General features: G+C 48.6%; 1 protein-coding gene across 28 annotated transcripts in view; it reads right to left on the bottom strand.

Moving 5' to 3' along the window:
- The window catches only part of celf2 (cugbp, Elav-like family member 2), a 654,485-nt gene that overhangs the window by 42,424 nt on the left and 594,175 nt on the right, over positions 1 to 17,886 (bottom strand). For 18 of the 28 annotated variants that reach the window (XM_070897133.1, XM_070897131.1, XM_070897140.1 and 15 more), the window contains 3 exons: positions 6,198 to 6,434; positions 3,543 to 3,581; positions 598 to 661 (listed from right to left, as the gene is read on the bottom strand). In XM_070897133.1, the coding sequence (XP_070753234.1) occupies positions 598 to 661; positions 3,543 to 3,581; positions 6,198 to 6,434 (340 nt within the window). The remainder of the gene's footprint in view (positions 1 to 597; positions 662 to 3,542; positions 3,582 to 6,197; positions 6,435 to 17,886) is intronic. The other 10 variants (XM_070897150.1, XM_070897159.1, XM_070897160.1 and 7 more) reach the window with 3 other exon arrangements.

Raw genomic sequence — 17,886 nt, 5'->3', positions numbered from 1 at the left:
CACTGCCTGAGAGGGTGGTGGAGGCAGACTCAATCGTGGCTTTCAAAAGGGAATTGGATAAGTACCTGAAAGTAAAAAAAATTGCAGGGCTACGGGGAAAGGGCGGGGGAGTGGGACTAGCTGACGTGCTCTTGCAGAGAGCCGGCACGGGCTCAACGGGCCAAATGGCCTCCTTCTGTGCTGTAACCGTTCTATAATTCTGACTTCAGAACTCAAGGCCCTCATCCCCTTCCCTATCGCTTGTCTGGTGCTGGTCTTGCAGACAGGTGACCAGCTGGATTTGGATTTAGCACTCCAGAACACTAATGTTGCATTGATATTCCAGCCCTAACTCAAGAGGTGCTGAGGGTTTTTTCTCCACCCGCCAACATTGTGAACGTAACTGGTACAGTTTTTAACCAGCGGATGAAGTGTGCTCTGCCATTTTGCTTTGACCACAGGCACAGTTGCCACCGGAATGAAAGTGGGGTAGACGCGACAATAGCAGCAGCCTATTGTGAAAGCGCACCCAATGGGGTCAATTCAACGACATCAACCTCAGCAAGTGAACGGCCACATCCTACAGAACACAAGGAAAGTTGCACTGTTTCTACTCACCCGCCATCTGCTGAATGCCACTGAAGGCTCCCAGGTTACTTGTCGAGGTGGCTTGTTGCAAGAGCTGTGAATAAATAAAACAATCACATTGTAAAAGGAAAATTTAAGCTCTTGAGTTTTTAAAAAAAAATTCTGTTCAGAAGCTCATTCTCCAGTCTCTCGCTGATATACTGAGCATTTCCCGCTAGTGTTGAGCATAAATCCAAATTAATGTCTAATTCTTATCGAGGCCAGGTAAGATAAGGATTTAAGAACATTGTTTGCTAAAAAAAAAAATTACTCAGTTTAACACCTCAAAAACCCATCATCCATTTCAAGCAACAGACCGTGACTCATTATAACTCTCCATAATCAAGTGGGTACATTCAACCAGATTGTGCCAATTAAAGCCAATTTGTACATCACGTGTTAAAAGAAAAGAAAAAGACTTGGATTTATATAGCACTTTTCACGGGCACCGGACGACTCAAAGCGCTTTACAGCCAATGAAGTACTTTTGGAGTGTAGTCACTGTTGTAATGTAGGAAAAGTGGCAGCCAATTTGCGCACAGCAAGTTCCCACAAACAGCAATGTGCTAATGACCAGATAATCTGTTTTTGTTTTCTGTTGATTGAGGGATAAATATTGGCCACAAGACACCGGGGATAATTCCCCTGCTCTTCTTCGAAATAGTGCCATGAGATCTTTTCCATCCACCTGAGAGAGCAGACGGGGCCTCGGTTTAATGTCTCATCCAAAAGATGGCACCTCCGACAGTGCAGCGCTCCCTCAGCATTGCACTGGAGTATCAGCCGAGAATTTTGTGCTCAAGTCCCTGGAGTGGGATTTGAACCCACAACCTTCTGACTCAGAGGGTGAAAGTGCTACCCACTGAGCCAGTGGACACTAAACCGGCCGTCCATTTTTTTTGATGAGCCCGGTGTGGATCTCAAGCCCAGTACAGAGGGCGACGGTTTTTCACTGCAGTTAACTTGGAGATGAGATAGATCCGGGGTCAAGAGCGCTGTAAAGCCCTGTGATGAAAGCTATTTTGTCGGGGAAAAAAAAAATGATTCTACGGTGGTACGCTGGCTCACAAGTCAGTGGGATATGGGGACTGGCACCTGTGCTTTTTTCTTGTCTACCTGCACAAAATCAAGATACCAATCATGGCTGAGTTGGCCTCAGAGGTTCCTCATAGAGACGGCCGCTCTTACTGCACTTCCGTAACCAATTGCAAAGTAAAATCGGGCGGGGTCTAAAACAGGCCTGGTCAGTTTCCTGCTGTGTGGGTCTGGTTAACATTGCCCGAGACTGAGCAGCTAAACACCGTGTTATTTTACACCTGGATGAAGTTATTCCATTTTCATTCAACCGTGGATTACAAAGAACAGAGCTCACACGGGGACATTACTGGATTTTTCTCGTTTTGGGCAGGGGGGCAGAGAAGTACATTCAAAGAATGAGTGTAGTGAGTACTTACATGTACCGTATGTACATATTTACATACATTTGACATGTATTGAGATCGGGGAAATATTACACACACACATATGCACACACACACATACCTATACACACAGACATATGCAGACACAAAAACACAGACACACAAAAACACAGACACAGACGTGTACATAACTATACACACAGACATTACAAGCACACAAAAAACACACACACGCATACATAACTTTACACACAGACACTAGACACACAAAAACACATACATACATGCATACATCACCATCATCACAGGCAGTCGCTCGGAATCGAGGAAGACTTGCTTCCACTCTTAAAATGAGTCCTTTGGTGGCTGAACAGTCCAATATGAGAACCACAGTCCCTGTCACATGTGGGACAGATAGTCGTTGAGGGAAAGGATGGGTGGGACTGGTTTGCCGCATGCTCTTTCCGCTGCCTGCATTTGATTTCTGCATGCTCTCAGCGATGAGACTCGAGGTGCTCAGAGCCCTCCCGGATGCACTTCCTCCACTTAGGGCGATCTTTGGCCAGGGATTACCAGGTGTCAGTGGGGATGTAGCACTTTTTCAGGGAGGCTTTGAGGGTGTCCTTGAAACGTTTCCTCTGCCCACCTGGGGCTCAAATGCCATGAAGGAATTACATACCTATACATACAGACACACACACGCATACATACCTATACAAACAGACACACAAAAATACAGACACATATGCATAGATACCTATACACACAGACACACAAGAACACATACACACACACACATACCTACCTATACACACAGACACATATATACACACACACACACACACACACACACACACGTCTGCCTGCAATGAGGCAGCACAAAAATAAATGCTGTGGTTGAAAGCCTGAGCTTTATTCGAAGTCATTTCCACCTTGGAAAAATGGGCTTGACACCGAGCCCTCCTTTAAAATCACACAGCGAGGCTTTCAGCTTTGTAAACATAGCACAATGAACAACTTGACATGAGATGAAGCAAAATGGCGTCATGTGGAGTGACTCCATTTTGTTATTGGACTAAGCCGTGGGGTGCTGGTGGTGTCAGGACATTTCCAGCGTGTTGCCATGACGTTGGGGGGATGCTGCGAGGCAGCAGATGTTGCTGCAGTACTGACGGCAGGGAGGGGAGGCTTATTCCGCCTCGGATTTCTACGGAGCAGACGGGATTGTCACTGGAACTGTTGTATCGGCGGCAGCACAGGTTTCAGCTTCAGATCAGAACCCTGTCGACGATGCTGTTAATAGATTCACGGTGACGCGGGTCGAGCTCACAATCCAAACAGTGGGTTGTCGGGGAGAGGAGGGAAGGAAGGATCGGGGAAAGAGGGAGATAAAATATTGGGGGTGGGGGGTGGGAAGGAGAGAGCGCGTGGGGAGAAGGGAAAAGGGATCCCTTCAGTTGCTGCTCAAGCTTGTCTGAGGGACACAACCAAGAACGACTGGGACACCACACTCACCCAGGATGACAGAGTGGGTGTGATACTCTGGCGATTAACCTGAGGGGGCAAAGAATCCATTTTTAAAACAATATAAAGACCCAGGATATCTGCGATACCACTGACAACAGCAGAGCACAACAATTAGATTTTCTCCAATTACACGGCATTACATTCTGCTGCGTCCAGTCCCAAGATCTGTGCGCACCACATTTCCCAGAGGCAAGTTTTATAAATCAGCATCACTAATTCGCAGCACTGACAGCCGGGTGGGTATATTTTCATCCGGTCGCTTAACTCGAGAGCAAGTAAACCATTCCCGGTACACGCTGGTGACACGGGCTGCTTCCTCGTTCATTCACGTGAGCAGACAAGAGGAAAATATACCAGCGTGTCTACCTGAAATGTGAAAGAGTTACAGACATGGCCGAACCAATTAACAAAAGGTTTCTTGTCCCTGGATCAGGTGCAAGTGAAAAATCTTAGCATTTTTTAAACAGGTCTAAACAGTAGTAGCACAGTTCACATGTGATCAGCAGGACACACAGATCATTTTAAGATACAGGAATCAGGCGCCTTTTGTTATTTTAAACACATTTTCATTAGTGTGATGCTCTTTGGCACCCCCACGCTCCACCCCTCCCACAATAACATGCCCTTAATAAAACACAGTGGCTTCCAATACATATCACAAGTTCCCAATGTCTTTAGGTCTCATTCCCCTCAAAGGGCAATTCCTCCCGTATATTCTCTGTACAGTTGTGAAACACTGAACACCATGAACATGTTTTACTTTCATAACGCGGTGCGAGAACAGAAACATTCTCTAGCCGTATTTCAAAAAAGAAAAATGGAGTTGTATTTATCGGGTGTCATTCACCAACTTGACGATGCCCCAAAGTGACTTACGGCCAATGAAGTACTCGTGAAGTGAACTTTGAGGTTCAGATAACTCCGCACCAACCCAGATGGAAGCCGGAGCCTTCTTTGTGAATCTACTGCTCAGTGGCAGGCTGGTGCATTTTTCCCAATGAGCCATCCGAGAGTGGGGTGGCGGGAGGGGGGGGGGCCGTTCATTCTGACTTGTCCTTGCATTTCAGAGTCTGTGACGGTTGCCTTCAAGGTGCAGGCATTGGCTGCTCCAGGTCGAGAGAGGGAGAGAGGCAAAAAAAAAACTCTTCCTTCGGCCTGCTCAAACATTAATAAAGCGGAATTCAGGGTTTTATACACCGAAACACTTGTTTCCACACAAGAGTAAGCAGAAATGGCAGGCAATGTTTCCCTAATGCTGTTACAGTCCAATCCATTTAGGTCCAAATGGGTTATATAGATTAGCAGCAGCAACCGATGGGACACACCAGATTCCAGTGCAGCATGAGGACTGGCAGCTCCAGCAATCACATTGTACGCAAGTCAAGAGGACCGAGTGCGCCCGAGGGCGGAACAATCAAGTGGAGAACAAGAGCCGGGGCTCTTTTCTCCACAAAAGAGAAGGCCGAGCTGCAACCTGACAGAGGCCTTTCAGATTCGGAAGGGGTTTGGGAAGGGAGGTGCAGGTCTCCACTTGTGGGAGGAGACCAAAACTAGGTCATGGGCCCAAGCCCAACTCCAAGCCTTGACCACATAATCTCGGCTGACACTTCAGTGCAACACTGAGGGAGAGCTGCGCTGTCAGAGATCAGCTTTCAGATGAGCCGTTTAACTGAGGCCTCATCTGCTCTCTCGGGCGGGTGTAAAAGATCCCACGGCACTGTATTTGAAGAAGAGCAACGGGGAGTACTGCCCGGTGTCCTGGGCAATATTTATCTCTCAAAGAACCCTTAAAAAAGGAATTATCATGTTGCTGTTTGTGGGAGCTTGCTGTGCGCGAACGACAAAAGTGACTACACTTCAAAAAACGTACTTCATCGACTGTAAAGCACTTTGGAACGTCCCGAGATCATGAAACACGCTCTATAAATGCAAGCCTAGCTTTTCTTTCCCCTATTGAAGCAGGATGCATTGTGGGGGAATTTCCTGCCACTTTATGTACGTGGATTCAACTCTGTCTCGGAGATCCAGAATAACCCGGATTACTGGGAATAGCGCACAGCAAGCTCCCACAAACAACAATGTGACAATGACCAGATAATCTGGTTTTTGTTATGTTGATTGAGGGATAAATATTGTCCAGGACACTGGGGATAACTCCCCTGCTCTTCTTTGAAATAGTGCCATGAGATCTTTTACATCCACCTGAGAGAGCAGACGCGGCCTCGGTTAGCGATGCATCTGAAAGGCGCACCTCCGACAGTGCAGCACTCCCTCAGCACTGCACTGGGAGCGTCAGCCTGGATTATTTTGTGCTCAAGTCTCTGGAGCGGGACTTGAACCCACGACCTTCTGACTCAAGAGGCGAGAGTGCGACCCACTGAGCCACGGCTGACACCAAAAGCCAACAGTCAAGGAGCCGGGAGGGGGGGGGGGGGAGAAGACTGGAACCGTGTGTGCTTGTAAAGTTAAAGAGTGCTCAAGGTAACCCACAAAGTGAGGCTCGCTGATAAATATTCAACATTTTCCCAACTGTACAGAGCGTATTTACTGTCGTCCGCCCCCTCCCCGAAGGAAATAAAATCACGGACATCCAATTCATTTATGCTGCATCAAGAGAGAAAGAAATAAAAAAAAAAGACTGACTGTATGCATGTTTTGGGGTACGAAAACTTCTTTTGTTCCAATTTCGCCACTGTTCTTGGATCCCCAATGACCACTTACAGCCAGGTACTGTGGTCCCAGGGCACCCAGGCCGGTGAGGTTTCCCCAGGTTGCAGTGTTCAGCTGTTGCATCTGCTGGGCCAGCTGCTGCTGCAGGCGCCGTTGCTCCTTGTCCTTCTGAGTGTCGGCAAACTTGACCACAATTGGTGACGAGCAGCCCTGTGGCGGACAGAGGCACGCGATTAGGATTGGGAGTTCGGGTCAAAAGGTCAAGTCTGAATGCATTGCTCGTTCCCAATGTATTTTTATTTGTCCCTCTGACTTTCTCCCCCGCCTTCCCGCGACCTCCTCCTCTCCTGTAGGCGTTGACTCCTTGCCGGGGTACGGTTACACAGCCACTCTGCCCATTCTTTTGGTACCTTGCCCCCAACACCCCAACCCCGCCCCCCCGTTTTTCACGAGTGTGATTAGGCAATGAGCGTCGGCAGGCTTTTCGACCACGAACGCCAAAGGGTCTCCGACACTGGCTGGATGTAACCCCGGAGGTTTCATCACATGACCTCCTCCCTCCAACTGCCCCGCCCCTGCACAGCCCCCACTGGTCGCCCAAAATGTCAATCATCACGGCGCCTGCCTCCCCATGGTCAACTGGAAAGCGAACAGACTCTTCGTTACCCGACTGGGTGATTCTTGACTGTCAGTCAAACAACATTTCTTTCCCAACTAATAACTAACCCCGATAAACAAAAGTGTCGAATGGAAATTATTTGTTTCACTACTCCAGTGATTTTCCCCCCTGAGGTTTGGTCCCTGCAGAGTCCTGGAGATCTATCTTTAATTCCTGGAGGGTTGGCAACCCTAAAACGCCCTCACCCGACATCCATGCATCAGCAAGCTCCAACAGGAGTCAATGGATAGCAATCAGGAGCAAGAACCCTGGCCTCCCCCTCCCAATCCCTTTCATAGAATCATAGAAATTTACAGCACGGAAGGAGGCCATTTTGGCCCATGGTGACCACACCAGCCGACCAAGAGCTATCCAGCCTAATCCCACTTTTCAGCTCTTGGTCCGTAGCCTTGTAAGTTACGGCACTTCAAGTGCATATCAAAGTGCTTTTTAAATGTGATGAGGGTTTCTGCCTCTACCATCCTTTCAGGCAGTGAGTTCCAGACCCCCACCATCCTTTGGGTGAAGAAATTTCCCCTCCAATCCCCTCAAAACCTCCTACCAATTACTTTAAATCCATGCTCCCTGGTTGTTGACCCCTCTGCTAAGGGAAACAGGTCTTCCCTATTCATTCTATCTAGGCCCCTCATAATTTTCTGCACCTCAATAAGGTCTCCCCTCAGCCTCCTCTGTTCCAAAGAAAACAAAGCCAGCATCTCCAAACTTTCCTCATAGCTAAAATTTTCAAGTCCAGGCAACATCCTCGAAAATCTCCTCTGTACCCTCCCTAGTGCAATCACATTTTTCCTGTAATGTGGTGACCAGAACTGCACGCAGTACTCTAAGCTGTGGCCTAACTAGTGTTTTATGCAGTTCAAGCATAACTTCCCTGCTCTTATATCCTATGTCTCGGCTAATAAAGGCAAGCATTTTGTTTGCCTTCTTAACCACCTTATCTACCTGGCCTGCTATCTTCAGGGATCCGTGGACATGTACTCCAAGGGCCCTTTGTTCCTCTACACTTTTCAGTGTCCTACCGTTTAATGTGTATCCCCTTGCCTTGTTTGCCCTCCCCAAATGCATTACCTCACACTTCTCAGATTGAATTCCATTTGCCAAGGTTCTTCCCACCTGACCAGTTCATTGCTTTCTTCTTCATTATCAACCATACATCCGATATTAGTATCATCTTCAAACTTCTTAATCATACCCCTTACATTCAAGTCTAGGTCATTTCCAGTCTATTTTTGAAATCGTTTCAATGCAGAAAGTCTATGAAAAAAATTACGCGGCACAAAGAGGTTTAATTTTTTTTCTCCCTCAGGCCCTGTTGCATGAAACTTCTTATTAACAAGACATATACGCCTCTCAGATCAGATTAGAAATGCAATGAGTAAGAATTCTAATACGTACCCTCTAAGAGAGACAAAGGATGCCAATCGAATCTCGGAAATAGTGAAAAGCTGGCTCCCTGATTTTTAGATTAAGTCTGAACATTTATTTATATGTTTTAAAGCTGCCTTGCTCAGAACCTTCACATCTCCACCTTTCAACAGAGCTTCCTGCAACATTTAGCTGATACTGTCAATCACAGAATTTACCATCCATCCCCTCGCCACAAAATACTGGATCGAGGGGCTTGAGGCAAATCACACATTCAACCCATTTCACCAGAGGAAGTCAGATCTGTCGAACCCGCTCCTCCCACTGTGTGAAAGCACCGGCTATTAATCCTAGCAAATCCATTCATCACTAATCATTGAGTGGGTTGGGCCTGTACTCATTGGAGTTCAGAAGAATGAAAGGTGATCTTATTGAAACATATATGATAATGAGGGGGCTCGACAAGGTGGATGCAGAGAGGATATTTCCACTCGTCGGGGAAACTAAAACACTAGGGGGCATAGTTTCAGAATAAGGGGCCGCCCATTTAAAACTGAGATGAGGAGGAATTTCTTCGCTCAGAGGGTTGTAAATCTGTGGAATTCTCTGCCCCAGAGAGCTGTGGAGGCTGGGTCATTGAATATATTTAAGGCGGAGACAGACAGATTTTTGAGCGATAAGGGAGTGAAGGGTTATGGGGAGTGGGTGGGGAAGTGGAGCTGAGTCCATGATCAGATCAGCCATGATCTTATTAAATGGCGGAGCAGGCTCAAGGGGCCAAATGGCCTACTCCTGCTCCTATTTCTTATGTTCCTTTTTAAAAAAAACAGCCATTACCTATTTACAATGTTGTTTATTTTAAATAAGCCAACATTTTTCCTAGTGTCCTACCCTGAAAGTGTTGAACTGTACTGAGTTGCGACTCTTCCAAGAACCCCCCCTCCTTTACTATGCTCAAGTGGTCATTGTTTCGAGTACGATCCCAGTTGAGCAATGGCAGGTTATTCGACTGTGGGGATCACCCCGAACTTGTCCTCAACCCGATTTACGTACACGGCATGTTTCCCAGCAGGGGTCAAAGGATAATCCTCAGCTCACGGCACTGAGGCTAACTGTAACAGCCCATCAGCAGGAGCGCCCTGCCCCCGCCACGCACCGCCCCAACAAAACCTGGACCTTGCTACCGGCACGGCTAACGGGTCTTTTGGATCTGAGGAGTGCAGCTGATCCGAGACCTGGGGTGTCCAGCTGGTGGCTGCTCTCCTAAGTGTAAAAGGGCTCGATGCGCAGGAATGGACAACATGGCAGACCCACCACAACGTACGTCTACGAACGGACCGCTGGGCCTCCTGTTCCTGTAAGCTAAACGTCCGGAGCCTGCCCCGAGTGTTTGTAACCCCCAGCAATCGAAGCTCCGTATTCCGCATCAGAACCCAGCAAAAAAAAGGCCAGAGCAGTGACTGCACGGAGAGATCACGTTCCCCGCAAAAACGGGAACCATTCTCTCAGATAACGTGCAAGGTCCTGAACAAGACCAACATAGGGCAGAAATCGACCCTCATTGTGCCCACTTTCCAGGCCCCATGCCCCGCTCCCGATCAACGCCCGTGTTACAAGTGCGGCAAACCGGTGGCTTTCAGGTGTTCCGGGCGGCCAGCTATAACAGGTATGAAGCCAACTTGCAGACATAGATTAGGGGCCTAACGCCTGTCGGAGGGAGGGCCCCTCTGTAAGGGCAGCGACCCGACATTTGGCACTGGCAATGCGTGAGCAGCCCCGCCAGGCACCGACAGCTCGTGCATAGACGATTAATCAGGCCCAATTTCCAGGCTGGCCGGGGGCCTATCGGTTGGGGTGAGCAGATGGGTCAGAGGAATGTCTACCCCCGAGTTAATTCCTTAAAGGCGTGTCAGTAAGCTCACTGATGATTGTTCTTCTAATTACATAAAACAGATTTCAGTTTTTTTTACATAAAAAAAACAAAGAAAAAGCACCATCAAGAAGCCATTTAAATGAAAACATTCAAAATCCTTATCCTTATTTTCAAATCCCTCCATGGCCTCACCACTCCCTATCTCTGTGATCTCCTCCAGCCTCACAACCTCCCCCGCCCCCCCCCCCCGCGAGATGTCTGCGCTCCTCTAATTCTGCCCTCTTGAGCATCCCTGATTATAATCGCTTAACCATGGGTGGCCGTGCCTTCTGTTGCCTAGGCCCCACGCTCTGGAACTCCCTGCCTAAACCTCTCCACCTCTCTTTCCACCTAAAAACAAATGGCTTAATGGGAGCAATTTGCCACCAAGGTGTTAACCATTGAGACATATAAGATTCTGAGGGGGATTGACAGGGTAGATGCCGAGAGGTTGTTTCCCCTGGCTGGAGCGTCTAGAACTAGATGGCATGGTCAGGATAAGGGGCCGGACATTTTAAGACAGAGATGAGGAGGAATTTTGTCACGCTAGGGTTATGAATCTTTGGAATTCTCTGCCCCAGAGGGCCATGGCTGCTGAGTATATTCAAGGCTGAGATTGGACTCCAGAGGAATCATGGGAAATGGGGATCGGGCGGGAAAATGGTTGAGTCGAGGTTGAAGACCGGCCATGATCTTATTGAATGGTGGAAAAGGCGGGAGGTCCCGTATGGCCTACTCCTGCTCCCAATTCTTATGTTCTTATTGCACAAAGGTGGTGCCGAGAGGAAGTTAACCCATTGCTGGCCAAAAACCCAGGATTCTACTCTGCCGCCCTAACAATGGTGGAGTGGGGCCCTTGGGCGTGCGCGGCGGGTTAGGAGCCTCCGACGCGGCCCATTTAAATTTGTGCACATGCTCATTACCGACAATGTAAAAGCCAGTGAGCGGTCAGCGCGGGATCTCGCAGATCACCGCGCGCGGGCGCAGCTTAGCGGGAACGTTGGTTACGAGCGGCCATGCAGTGACCTGGAGCTCCCGCGCAGGCCGCTCAGCGACTTTTAAATTGTTAGAAACCGCGCCTGCGCAAAATATTTGAGCAGCCAGATAAAGAAAGAGGAGTGGGAATTTTGGTTGTGAACCCAATCCCATCAAGAGTTCCTGGGACCTGGCCAATTACATGAAGCAGATGGACCCCTGCGTCAGGATCACTAGGGGCAGGGGCTGGAAATAGCGCTATCGGCCAGCTGCTGAAACAAGTGGCAGCAGGTTGGGCAGAAGGTGGGAGGGTGCAGCACTGATGGGCCCCACTTTCTCAGTCGGTGCTTTACGGCTGACTGCGGTAAGCAAACCGGGGCCTTTCCCACTTTGATGGTGGCCCATAGCCACGGGCTCCGAGTACCGTATGCTTGTTTCTTGTAGCTACCTGTGCACCATACAGCGAGAGGCAAGGTGGGGGTGAATTTCGGTGGGTGACATCATCCTGCTAGACCCGACTCCATACGTTGCATCAGCTGGAAAGGGGAAAGGTGCAAGGTGATGGCCTCCTTTAGCTAAGGAAATCCTTGGCTCAGGATTGGTGGGGCGGAGAGCCCCAGCTCAGGATTCATGGGGCAGAGGCCCCCATTGTAACTGGGTCCTGCCGAATTTGTGCCGTTGGCTGCCATGATAGTGCCCCAGAGGCCCCAAGAACACGGCTGAAGTTGAAGGCCTCGGTATTCACACAATCTAGGAAGGTCTCCGAAATTGGAAAATGGAACTTCCCATCTAGTGATGTCCATTCTCTGAACTTCTTTCTTCCTCTGTGGTTTCTCTGGTGCACCAAGGTGTTTCTACTTTGTTGACCAGGGTAGGGGACTAATTCCCAAGCCTCTGCGAATATTTTGTCCCCTCAGGCTCAGCTCTTCCAGCCAGGCGTAGTTTGAATCGCGGCGACTTCTCTTCAGTCTCACTGGGTCTTGTGAGCTGCTGTCGGGTTTGCAGTTACAACTCAGGGCAAGGAAGCAGATTCCTCGGCATCGATAATCCAGGAGCAGGAAAAAAAAATAAAGGGTGGGGGTGGGTGCAGGGAGGTGGCGGCTGTTTATTTGAGTGGTACACCCCAGATACAGGGCACCACACTTCCTTGTTGATTTCCTATCTTATCCCCCTCGCCTCCGGTTAGCAGATCCCCCGTGGTGTTGCTCGCACGTAGCCCGAGTTCTGACGCACTGCTGCTAGTACACCAAACCCTGCTAATCCCACGAACCGTTGAGGCCAACTGGAGGGCAGATGGTGAATGTCAGGCTTCCGATGAATGACTGGCTTTGTCTTTATTCAAGATTGTTTTGCATTTGTAACAAAGTGTGACATCTGGTGTGACCGATTACAAGATTTTTGCATATAAACAAGGCTGACAGATACAAGTTACTCCCTCAGTAATTGTGCCGAATTCTGTTATACAAAATCTGCCCTGTTTATACTGAAGGGTGGATCTGATGGCAGAGGAGTGACCGTGCGTGTGTGAAATGTAGATACTTGATTTCTTCACACCATCACGATTTTGCCAGTCCAGCTGAGGACCTCCCCTGATGTCGGGAGGTGGTGTGTAGAGATCAGAAATACTGTGAGCATGTCTGCCCCACAGTCAGGTCCCCCGAAAGGACAGTCCCGGCCTACTTGCTGCCAGAATTGGAAACTATCCTGGGGCAGAAGACCTTACCATCTGGACAATTTCTTCCCTCACTTCTCTTTTCCAGAATTTCCCTGTTATTCCAAGCCATCTATGTTCCAATGCCTTTTGTTTTCTTTTTGCCAACCTTGCGGTCACTTGCTCTTGTCACCATCATGTAGTCAGTTCCAAGAGATGCAGGGAGGATGTTTCCTCTGGCTGGGGCGTCTAGAACCAGGGGTCATAGTCTCAGAATAAGGGGTCGGCCATTTGTGACTGATATGAGGAGAAACTTCTTCACTCAGAGGGTGGTGAATCTCTGGAATTCTCTACACCGGAGGGCTGTGGAGGCTCAGTCGTTGAGTATATTCAAGACAGAGATCAACAAATTTTTGTATATTAAGGGAATCAAGGGTGTATGGGAATAGTGCAAGAAAGTGGAGTTGAGATCGAAGATCAGCCATGATCTCATTGAATGGCGGAATAGGCTCGAGGGGCCGAATGGCCTACTCCAGCTCCTAATTCTTATGTTATTAAGAGGACCTCTAGCATGTTGGCAGAATCCACCAAGTACTCCTGTTCTCTCCACCGTTCCTCAGCCTCTCAGGTTGTCCCCCTGGGGCCAGTTTCTCCCAGTGTTCCAGCGCTTGGTGTGCATTTTTTCTTCCATCACTGCTGTGCTGGGATCGATCCACCATCCTCAGCTCCCAGTGTTGCTCCATGAACCAGGCGCCTTCAGGGCAATGCTATCCTGACTTGGCAGACAAGTGGACAACAGTGATATGACTCTCTTACCTGTTACGTGCATGAGTGGGAACTGTTCAGTTTGTACATGTTTCCGAGGAATAAAGATCATTGCGATATTTCTATTGTTACCCATATACATCGATGCATGTTTTTTAAACTAATAGATGAAAATCAGCAAACATAAAATGGAGATTCTGTTACTGCGTCGATAACATGCTGCCCACCCACAGTCAGGTTATTCTCTACAGTTGAGAATTCCAACCAATAGGCGCTGTCAGTCCCAATCTGCAAGGAACTTTGCTCATGACCATGGGAGCAATTTTCCCCTTTCTTTCCTTCTCCCCTTACCCCACCACTACCAAAAGACAACTGACCCTCTGCCTATCCTCTGACCCCCTCAACGTGCGCCCCTTCTCTCCTGAAGGCACTGATTCTATAGGCACTTGCAAGCTTTTCAATACCCCACCCCAAGTGGACCTTTATGTATGAGGCCAGACAGTGAGAGACAATTGTCTACTCAACCACGTGAGATAGCACGCTGGGAGACTGATCTTCCTCATCTGTCATTTGCACTCTCTAGCAGGCATTGCTGGACAGGTCAAGAGTGTGAACCTTGGGCGATTTCCCCCCCACCCCACATGACACAGACCATGGGGTCGACCCAGGGTGCCTTCTGACCCGCCTGGCTCAGTTAAATATTGCAGGTAAACAGAATTAGAACTGAGGTCGCTCTAGTTCAAACCCAAAACATTCCACTGTTGGAAATGCAGTTTTTTGGGGATCTTTTGCTCTTTACAGTACAGAAAGCATTTCCAGATTGACGGGGCAACATTACATTTGTGACGAGAGAATTTTGTTAAAGAAACATTTTCAGTGGAAGACACTTGACAAAAGTGGTTACTTCATTGCTCTATTTGAGAAGCGTGGCTGTGAGGAGAGGATTGACAGAGAAATTCAATTTCTGTTATATTTTGGGACACAAATAATGGACATCTTCTCCAAAGGAAAAAAAACACACACATACACACAATATATTAATGAATGACTATACAAATCAGCACAGGCAGCAGCTTGTGGAGGCGTCCTATAGTATTGCTGGGATCTCAATGAAGATTCACTCTTGGTTCTTTTATTTACACTAGGAAAGAATACAACCTATTCAGGGGCATGGCTTATTAAACCCCTCCCCAAATGTAATGTAATAGTAACAATTGTTTATTGAGCAGCATCAGATTGATCTCACATTATTTATTATTAGTATAACAAATGAGTTAATGGGTTTTAATGGTGGTCGTGACCTTCAAATTGTGTGACTTTAAAAAAAAATTAATAATTTCTGGTTAATTAATTTATTTATCCACTCTCCCTTCTCGGCCCTCACCATTGTCTTTCTTACCTCTAGACTTGACTATTCCAGCGCTCTCCTGGCTGACCTCTCACGTTCTACCCTCCATAAACTTGAAGTCAGCCAAAACTCGGCTGTCCATGTCCTAACTCGCACCAAGTCCCGCTCACCCATCACTGTGCTCGCTGACCTACATTAGCTTCCGGTTAAGTAACGCCTCGGTTTTAAAATTCTCATCCTTGTTTTCAAATCCCGTCATGGCCCTCCACCCGCCCCCCCCATCTCGGTAATCTCTGTCAGTCCCACAACCCTCCGAGATATCAGCGCTCCTCTAATTCTGCCCTCTTGAGCCTCCCCTATTTTAATCGCTCAACCATTGGTGGCCGTGCCTTCAGCTGCCTAGGCCCTAAACTCTAGAATTCCCTCCCTAAACCTCTCCACCTCTCTCTCCTCCTTAAAATCTGCCTCTTTGACCAAGCTTTTGGTCAACTGCCCTAATATCTCATGTGGTGCGATAGAAATACAAGTTGTTGCTGTTGTAGTACCACATGCTTCTATCCTGCAGGAGGGTTGGTGTGGGGGGTGGGGGAGCAGTAACCTGGTTCAAAGCCTCTGTTTGTGTTATCCTGTAGCTGGGCCAGCAAAAGGCATGTAAGCAGGCCTCTGGCCTTGTATCTTTGGACATGGATGGCGTATGAGGAGAAGCCCCTCTGTCCTAGGCTCCAGTTTGCTGGGAAGTGTGCCAGACAAGCTGCTGGTCCCAGGCCTCTCTCAGTGTCACGTTATTGCCGATTGCTGAGTGAAGTGCCAGAGAAGGTTCCAGAGCCCAGCTCGCTGATTTTTCCCTCCTCCTCCTCTCAATGACTCCTGAAGTACACACCGCACCTCCGAACCGCAGCAGGCCTGAAACCACTGCTTGAGTAATCAGAGATGTTTACTTACATACCATCATTCAGTGCCACTGCTGTTCCGAGAGGTTAGCATGAAATAAAAACTTCTGCCATTTTACAATTTTCGTTCCTTTCTCTGTGGGCAGTGCTGACTTGGTCTTGGGTGCAGTTCCATGGGTGCACTCGCCAATACTTCAAAGCAAGTGCTTATTCTCTATATGTGGGCCGCTACAGTGAGAGCAGCACTGGAATGGGGTGGGGTGGGGCGAGCATAGTAATACCCAATACTGTCCTCACCCGACACACACTTTACAACAGGGGGTCACTGGGTAGCAATTAGGATTCCCAACCCCGCCTAATCCAGGGACACAGACCCCAATTTATGGCACCCGTACTGCCACATCTTCTTCGGCAGCACCTCCCAAACCCGCGACCTCTACCACCTAGAAGGACAAGGGCAGCAGGCGCCTCCAAGTTCCACCCTATCCTAACTTGGAAACATATCGGCCGTTCCTTCATCGTCGCTGGGTCAAAACCCTGGAACTCCCTCCCTAACAGCACTGTGGGAGCACCTTCACCACACGGACTGCAGCGGTTCAATAGGGCGGCTCACCACCATCTTTTCAAGGGGCAATTAGGGATGGGGCAATAAATGCCGGCCTTACCGGCGACGCCCACATCCTGTGAACTAATAAAATATTCAGCGCAGATCAGGGACGGAATGCTGGACCTTGGTGCAGCTAATAAATTATTAGATAAGGTAGATGCCGAATGGATTATTTTAGAATGAAGTAGGATAACAGGACCAAGCGGTTATATGTACACTAAAAAAAAAGCATTGATCAGATACCAGAAGGAATGTCTGCACACAGATGTGTGGAATAACCTTCCCAGCAGGAGACCAGAGAGTCAGGCCCTGATTTTAATCTCCACCCACCCACCCATCCCCTGCCTGACAGAAACCTGGTGGCTGGGTGCAGGGGTGGGGGGGGCAGTAAAAATGAGGGGAAAGACTTACCCCCATAGCTGCCTTCCCGACAGGTTCGAATCATAGAATGTTTACAGCACAGAAAGAGGCAATTGGGCTCGTTGAGCCCATGTCGGGTCTCTGCAAGAGCACGTCAGCTAGTACCACATTTTTTTCCTTCAGGATTCCCTTTTGAAAGCCACGATTGAATCTGCCTCCACCACCCTTTCAGGCCGTGCATTCCAGATCCTAACCACTCATGAGAAATAGGAGCAGGAGTAAGTATATCCCTCGAGCCTGCTCCGCCATTTAATACGATCATGGCTGATCTGATCATGGATCCACTTCCCTGCCCACTCCCCATAACCCCTTAATCCCTCACTGCCTAAAAGAGTTTTTCCTCACGTCGTCTTTGGTTCTTCTGCCAATCACCTTAAATCTGTGTCCTCTGGCACGCGACACTTCCGCCAATGGGAACAGTTTCTCTTTATCTACTCTGTCCAGACCCCTCATGATTTTGAACACCTCGATTGAATCTCCTCTCATCCGTCTCTGCTCTAAGGAGAACAACCCCAGCTTCTCCAGTCTATCCACGTAGCTGAAGTAGGTGAATATTAAGAACCGAGCAGGACACCTGTCTCAAACTGACGGGGTCCTCTTTAAATGTGCAGATAGGGCCCGATGACGTCATTGGGACCTGCTCTTCTATTTTAGGCCGAGGCCTAAGCAGGGAAGGGCAGTGGGGCTTTCCCCGGTCAGGCCAGCTCTGTCTGGAGAGGGGCGGCCGTGGGTCAATGGAGGCCCAAGGCAGGTTAAGTTTAAGTTTGCTTTTAAAGGGTTCCATGTGGGCCAGGAGGAGCTTTAAAATTGGGGCCCCCTTAAAATTGGGGCTTCGTGTTTCGGGACAGTCACAACAACTGTTGGATGTGAGACTGGGACGGGCAGAACACTGTTTGGACGAGCTTCTTGATAAGACAAGTGGCTTCTTGATGTTGGCGACTTTAAAAAAATGTTAAATAAAGATGGTTGCTATGGCGACGAACGCAGCACACATGCACCGTGATAACCCAGTGGGTTGTCATCAGCAGCCTGAACCAGATGCCTCAACAACCA

The sequence above is a fragment of the Pristiophorus japonicus genome, chromosome 13 (genome assembly GCF_044704955.1).
Source record: "Pristiophorus japonicus isolate sPriJap1 chromosome 13, sPriJap1.hap1, whole genome shotgun sequence".
Classification (NCBI taxonomy): domain Eukaryota; kingdom Metazoa; phylum Chordata; class Chondrichthyes; family Pristiophoridae; genus Pristiophorus; species Pristiophorus japonicus.
This window is presented reverse-complemented; position numbering and strand designations above follow the sequence as displayed.